At 42.5% G+C, this 7,758-nt stretch overlaps 1 protein-coding gene across 1 annotated transcript in view; it reads right to left on the minus strand.

Annotated features, from left to right (window-relative positions):
- DNAH6 (dynein, axonemal, heavy chain 6) overlaps nucleotides 1-7,758 on the minus strand; it is a 219,792-nt gene that overhangs the window by 80,413 nt on the left and 131,621 nt on the right. The window contains 4 exon segments of the mRNA XM_015564106.1: nucleotides 1,923-2,154; nucleotides 2,625-2,779; nucleotides 4,638-4,711; nucleotides 6,161-6,307. Coding sequence (XP_015419592.1) covers nucleotides 1,923-2,154; nucleotides 2,625-2,779; nucleotides 4,638-4,711; nucleotides 6,161-6,307 — 608 coding nt within the window.

Here is a 7,758-nt window from a genome sequence, read left to right on the forward strand (position 1 = left end):
GGAGAGCTGCCCCCCGCAGTGGGCAGGGCTATGGCTCAGCTCCTCTGCCTGGGCAGGGTAGGGAGGCAGACCAGGTTCCAGAGATGGAAAGGCTTTTTGTTTGAGAACCTCCACTCAGACAGACCTGTGCCCCTGCTCGGTTCTCTGGCAAGACTGTACCCCTCCCTGCCTTGGCTTCGCAGATGAGCAAAGCTGCTGCTTGAAATGACTACTTGGGCGCTGCAGGTAGGAACGCGGTCTGCCAAGTTCCAAGTGCTGATGGTTGTGAGTCCCCCAACCACTCAGTGGTAAAGGCCTGCAGATTCCCCCCCTGTCCCCATGATGTGAGACTGCAGTGAACTTCCCAAGAAGCGCTCCACAAGGCAGCATACCCTGGCATTTCACCTGGGCTCTCTTGTCTCACTGGAGGAGCTGTAGGCTCAGGGGAGACCTCCTCGTGTGACGCTGCACCAGCACGTAGCCGCTCCGTTACCTTTTAATGCAGTCCGTCCTCATCTCTGTGGTGCCCAGGGTGGTGATTCAGCCTCTGCCCCTCATTCTAGGTTTTCTCGGTGGTATCTTGTCCGTGAATAGTTGATAGTTATTTGGGGGGAGGGGGGGATGGAGTAAAATTGGGAACATCCTATATATGCCACCATCTTGGTGATGTCCCCACTCCATAATTTTGTTCTGATGTTATTCTCCTGATATTGTTAGATTGTTCATCTGCATTCTCATGTAGCTCTCTTAGCATCTTTAGGACAACTATTTCGAATTATTTGTGGGGAAATTTGTGGATCTCCATTTCTTTGGGGTCAGTCATGGGAGGCTTACTGTATTCCTTCGGTGGAGTCATGTTTCCCTGATTCTTCATGAACTCTGTAGCCCTACTTAGGTGTCTGCACATTCGAGGAAGCGGTCACCTCTTCCAGACTTCACGGGCTAACTTTGGTGAGGGAAGGCTTTCACCTGTGGTTAGGGGCACCCTGGGGTTTGCTATGACCCCTGGCTGGTGGTACAGCACAGGAGGGCAAGGGTAGAGGTGTTTGATAGCACGGGGTCTGGGTGGTAGTGTTATGCCTCTGGCTCAGGTCACTGGGGCCCACAGTGTCAACAATTATGTGTATCTCGGTCAGCACTGCCGGGGGTCTGCCCTGGCGGCAAGGGGTACTTGGGTCCTCAGCCGTGCCTCCAAGTCCTGTGGCTAGGAGCCAGGGCAGGCCTTGGCGGAGGTCAGAGCCAGGGAGGGGCACACATTTGACTATGGGTGTTTCTCATTTGTAAACAATATTTACATACTCAGATATGAACTTACTGCATGTCACAGATGTTAAAAATTTTTCCCCATTTTATGAATGGACTTAATCCCATTTATATGTGTTTTAAAAAGTAAAATGAACTTTAAAATATTTATGCATCAGATCTATTATAGCTTTCTTATGTATTCCCTGGCTAATTTCTATAAAGGTTCCCCCTACCCCGCCCCACTCCTAATGTTAAGATATGCAAGTGTAATGAATGTAGAAAATTCTCTACTATAACATAAATTTAAATCAGTGAAAATGGTTGTTGTAGACAGATGTAAATCCTATTTTAATTTTTAAGTTAATTTAACCCAAACACATAGCTGTTATTTTTTCCTTTTCTTGAGAAAAGCCTACTTCCCTAATTGATTTCACTTAAGGAATTCCTTTCTTATATCTACCTCTACAGAAATAGTCTCACTCCCTTAACTTCTGATGATATTTACTTACTTAGAATTTAAAGGGGGAAATAATAGTTGGTAAAAGAAATAAAAAAATGTGCTATAAAAGTCTTTTACAAGAGCCAAGACACTTGTTATCTGAGGGAACAAGTCCCTGAGCTGCATCATAAAACTACCCGGGCACATACGTGATTGTAACCCTTTCCTGTTCTGATACTTTGGATACTGAAATAGGCACCTGTGTGTCTGTGAAGAGGAAAACCATGTTCTTGTCTTCTACACCAGCCAGTTTGTACAACTTCCTCAGGTCTTCATGAAAACTCTCATAATTATATCCCCGACTCAGTTCAATCTGTAAACATTTGTAACCACATATGTGAGCCGCAAGTCTTGTGAGAGACTGCTTTCCGGTGCCTCCTACTCCGACAAGCAGGGCGTTGCCTCTCTCCTGACGAATCATGCGGGCAATTCTGCAGGAAGCAAAGCAGAGAAAGAGCTATTTCAACTGGACAGATGTGGCTTCTCAGAGGGCCTGCCCCAGTGTGGAAGGCTGGCGGCCAACCGAGTGTCATCCCTGCATTAACTTGTTTTTTCTATAACCTTGAACGCCTCTTTCTTTAGGCATGCATGTAATCAGACTTGTTATACTGTACTTGTACCTCTGTGAACCTTATTAGACCCCTTTTTGTAATGATCCATGATATCTAAAACAAAAACCAATCTATTAAAGTTTAGCAAAAAATAACAACCTTGGGGATTCCATAGAAAGTTCATACATATATATGTAAAATATTTCAAAACTAACTTAAATTATACCAGGATTTGTTATAGACATTTGTCCATTTACTATCTATGTAAAGAATTCTGCACAGTTTAACCCTTACATTTTAATACAAAACAAATTAGAATGGTGTCTTATGGGCACCTTTTACCACTCTACCTGGTAACGTGTTCTATCGCATCCTGGAAGAACACCAACTTCACTTCTTTGGGATTTGTAAGGTTATAGTCATCAAGATAGTCCTGGAGAACATTTGCGATTTTGTCCATATCAGGCAAGTCATTATAAATCCGATCAGACTTATCTGCTCCAAACTATACGATGATTTATAGGAGAAGAAATGAGTTGAATAAATTATGATACAGAAATATATATACCACACATGACCTTAGCAGGGAACATTATTTTATCTATGTTGTTATTTAATCATTTGCTTACATATATGCTAGAAGGGTTTTCAAAACAAGGGAACTGGGACTAAGGAAACTCAGATTTTTGTGACTAGGTGAAAATCCATTTCATTTAACTTTTTCAACTAGTATATTGGGATTTCAGTTTTGTTTGCAATAAAATTGACACAGGAGCTCAGGCATACATTTAAACATTTTCTTACTATACATGACTCTGGTTTCATAGTTTTGTTCCTAGGCTGTTGACTTCAGAAAAACTAAATGAGTTGAAAATGATGCCTGGCAGACTGTTATGGTTATATAATCATGCCAGAACTACATGTAGATTCTACACAGCGGCTACCCAATGAATAAATCATTGAGGATGAAATGTGGTATAAACAATAGGGAACTGAGGTCTTGTTTGGACCTATTGATGATGTCTTTTATTTGCTTCAGCAACTGCCCTGGGGGCATGTTCATTTGGTAACTTTGACTAAAATGCCCGTAGGTAATGCAAGAAGAGTCCAACTATTCTTTTCCTTTCCTTTATTCCCCCATCCTATCTAATAAAGAGCTAATATGCTAATTAGACCAAACAGCAGAATGACCATCCAGATGACTTTCCAGATGAAGCTGAGGCTGTGAGGGCCAAGCCCCTTACAAGAATTTCATGCATCAGGCCTCTAGTTTGATAATAATATCACTAGAAACACAAAGGAAATATAACCCTACTTGAAAACAAACTTTGGACTTTGTGTTTAATGTAACATTTAAATAAATATATTTTATACAAATCAATGGTTTCTCCTTTTTACTTGTCAGGGGTTATCAGAGTGATGAGGGGTTGTGTACGTATAATACGAAGACGAGTTCATTCACCTGTTTAATCAGCAGTGACTAGCTCCATGCTAGGATTTAGGGTGAACAATGGAGGTATGGCTTTTCTCTCTCACAGACACTAAGAATGTTGAACCCAAAGTGTCAACTTGTAAAACAAGACAGCTGTCTGTCAACAATGGCAGGGTACTTAGGTGGAAGACTTATTCTAGGCAGGTCTAGAGGATAAAATTAGGGCCCATATGTGGAAAAAATGGACACATATGTAATACCCTTTGTAATACTTTAAGTAATAAAAAAAAAGAAAAAAAAATTAGGGCCCATATGTGGATGCTGTTGGGGCAACAGACTTGAGGAACTTAATACAAGGAAAATTTTGCTGTGAATTAGAGCTCCTCTAAAATGAAGAGGGCAGCACTGCTCACCAGTGAGTTTCCCATAGCTGGAAGCATTTGAACATAGAATGCACAAGTACATGCAGTCAGGGGGAGTCCAGTCCTGAGTTAAGAGACTAAACCTCCTCACCAATTAAATACCTGATGGGTCTCTGATTCAAACTATTATCAAAATGAATGTAACTAGATCAGGAGTCAGCAATCTTTTTCTCTAAAGGGCCAGATAGTAAATATTTTAGGCTTTGCAGGCCATATAGTCTCTGTTACTATTCTGCCTTGTAATGTAAAAGTAACCCCATAAATAGTATAACTGGAATTGTGTGGCTGTACTACTATAGGACTTACTTACAAAAATGGGCAGAAGGCTGATTGGGCCTATGGGCCATAGCTTGCTGACCCCTAGTCTACGTCTTTAATTTTCACAGGTGTAAAGTTCATGTAGAATGTGAACCTGAACTTTATAATTTTCAAATTATAAGGTTTATAATTGTAACACTTATATAATTATAATCTTCAGATGTAGTCCCAAGTCATTAGAATATACTTGCCTTAATGAAATCTCCAAATAGGATGGGCTTAGTCAAAAAATATTCCAGGCCAATTGCAATTCCAAAATATTTGTCTATTCAAAACACAAAATCAAAATATTAGCTATTTACATAGAAGCCTTAATTAATATAAATGAACCTGAGGGAAAGCCATGTTAATACTGTACCACTTTAGTTTGGTTGATAATATCCCATGCTTAAGGTTAAGAATATAAAATATTAATAAGCATTTTATTAAATAATAGATATTGAATACAAATTCATAAGACATATTTTAGAAATATCCTGGCTTCTTATCAGACAAAATGTTTCTTCTAAATTCTCTCCTCTACTTAAAATTCTATAGTTAATTTAATATATTAAACCTTCTTGAATTTCAATACAATGAATTGTATAGTATTTCATATATCCTATATAATAAAAGGCTAATATGCAAATAGACTGAACAGTGGAACAACTGAACAACTGGTCGCTATGATGTGCGCTGACCACCAGGGGGTGCACGTGGAACATGGCAGGTGTTGGCAGCAGGCAGCAGAGCGCAGAACAAGCTGGGTATCAGCCATGGTGGGATGGTGGAGCAGGTGAGTGGGGGATGCCAGACCAAGGCAAGGCGCCTGCTGCTGTCACTGGGGTGAGCCTCTGTGGTTACTGAAAATTCTTTGTTCCCATGCGTCACGGTCCCACCTGGCACTTGCGCCAGTCCTGCTCATACCCACTGTCAGCTCTGGAGCTGCTACTCGCACTAGCTGCTGGCGCCTGGAGCTCAGTGCCGATCCCGGTTGCTCAGCGCTGTCAGCGGGTGCGAGGAGTGGCTGCCAGCCCTGATCACCCCTGAGGGCTTCTCCACCTCCCCCTGCTCCTGACGGGCAATTTGGGCCAGCAGCTGCTGCTTGCACCCACTGCTGGCGACAGCCCCGCTTGCACCTGCAGCCAGCACCAGAGCCCCTACTCGCATTGGCTGCCAGCACCCAGCGCAGGTCCCGATCGCTCAGCGCCGTCAGTGGGTGCGAGTGGTGGCTGCCAGCCCTGATCACCCCTGAGGGCTTCTCCACCTCTTCCTGCTCCTGAGGGATGATCGGGGCAGCAGAACCACTTGCACCCACTGACGGCCCCACTTACACCTGCTTCTGGCTCCAGCCCCAATCACTCCACACTGTCAGTGGGTGCAAGAGGGGCGGGGCCATCAGCACATGGAAGCAGTGGCTGGAGAGGGGCTGCTGGCAGTCAGGGGACCAGGGCCCATGGTGGGAGAGGCAGAGTGGGGGCACGGAGGGTGGGGCGAGACCTGCCCCTGTGCCCACTGCAGCCTTGCGGCCCACAGTTCCTTTCAAGGTGCATGAATTTGTGCACTGGGCCCCTAGTTTTATATATTTGAGGCATTGAAAAAAAACTTACTTAGGAATGACTAAAATTCACTTTGTTTTACCCTATATAAGATCATTTTAATTTTCCTTTATAGAAACCAAATTGCTTTTCTACTAAAAAAAAAAGAGAGCAGCTAAATAAAGATTGACACTTACTGGCCATTTCTGTCAAAATAGAATGGAAATACTGCTTGTCTTCATTATTAATCAGGCGATCATGGAAGACTCTTTGACACTCATGGCAAAAGAGTCTAAATATCTGTATTTCTTCTCTTATTGTTGTTGAATCACACTGGAGGATACCTGTTTTTAAGAAAAGGAAAGAAGAAATATTAGACATTTCTGGAACATATAGTATTAGTTTTATGACCTAGAAGATCCTTAAGTCCAACTTATTCCCCACACTACCAGCAATGGTGCTTTGCCTGTGGATATACACATGTAGTAACAGTGACCTCCTTTTTTGAAAGTAAAACTGGGACACATTACTTGACAACATTTTTTTTTCTTGCTTTGTGTTTCTTTCCCTGAACAGGTGAAGTGTAACCAATGTTCTTCTCATCATTACATTCAGTTCTAGTATATTAAGTGAGGAATGTCACTTTAAAATATGTATTTCCGGCCGAAACCGGTTTGGCTCAGTGGATAGAGCGTCGGCCTGTGGACTGAAGGGTCCCAGGTTCGATTCCGGTCAAGGGCATGTACTTGGGTCGCGGGCACATCCCCAGTGGGAGATGTGCAGGAGGCAGCTGATCGATGTCTCTCTCTCATCGATGTTTCTGACTCTCTATCTCTCTCCCTTCCTCTCTGTAAAAAATCAATAAAATATATTAAAAAAAAATAAAATATGTATTTTCATCAAGCAACTTTCCCCTCCTGACCTTTACACTGTTTTCAAAACATCATTGTTCTCTCTTATTCTTTCTCAATGTTCAGTTCTCATCCTTCTGCCTTCTACTCAAATTATTCTGAGTACTCTTTGTATTAATATAAATTGTTACTGCAAACACAGTTCTAATCATTTCAAGGCACAACAAAAGCAAAGCAGTGATGTACAGAAGTGTTCATTCTCTGTAGGACCCTTCCCCGAGGCTCCTCACAGTGTGCAGAGGGGGACGGGGAGGCTCTACCATGAACCCTGGTGCACGGCTGACAGAAGGCACCTTACGGCATGGCTGGTAGCATCCATGCCACTTTGGGATAATAGGAGATTTCTATAGATAGTGGTGTTTTTTTTTGCAGCTCACATTGCACATGCATGTGTGTGTGTGTGTGATATATGTTTCTTGAAAGGGTTAAAAATTTAATTATTTTCAGCATATATTTATAGGAATAAGGGCATTTCTAGGACATTTTGATAAAATGTGAGGACAAGGGGAAAGATTCAAATTTGGAACTTCCTGGATACTCTATGATGTATCATTGTTGGAGATAAAACGCATCCTGAACTTTGAGGCTCAGAAATTATCTAAAACATAGGCATAGAAAGGCAACAGGGAAGGATGATACATAAGTGACTAGATCAGACAATGTCTGAGGACCAGAAAGTGGGTCCAAAGCAATCACTAAGGAAACAAAGCCATGCTCCAACGTCTCCTATGGAAAACTAGTTCATGAATTCCAGGACGAAGCTGGGTCGGAGGGTAAAATCTTAGTGGAGGAGGAGAACCAGTTATTGTGCCATCCTGTGGCAAGGATGCTGTGCCAGCCACAAGAGTCCTGGGCTCTTGAAGGTTACGGGGGCAGGAAAAGGG

This window comes from Myotis davidii, unplaced genomic scaffold (assembly GCF_000327345.1).
Source record: "Myotis davidii unplaced genomic scaffold, ASM32734v1 scaffold339, whole genome shotgun sequence".
In the NCBI taxonomy this organism is placed as follows: Eukaryota; Metazoa; Chordata; class Mammalia; order Chiroptera; family Vespertilionidae; genus Myotis; species Myotis davidii.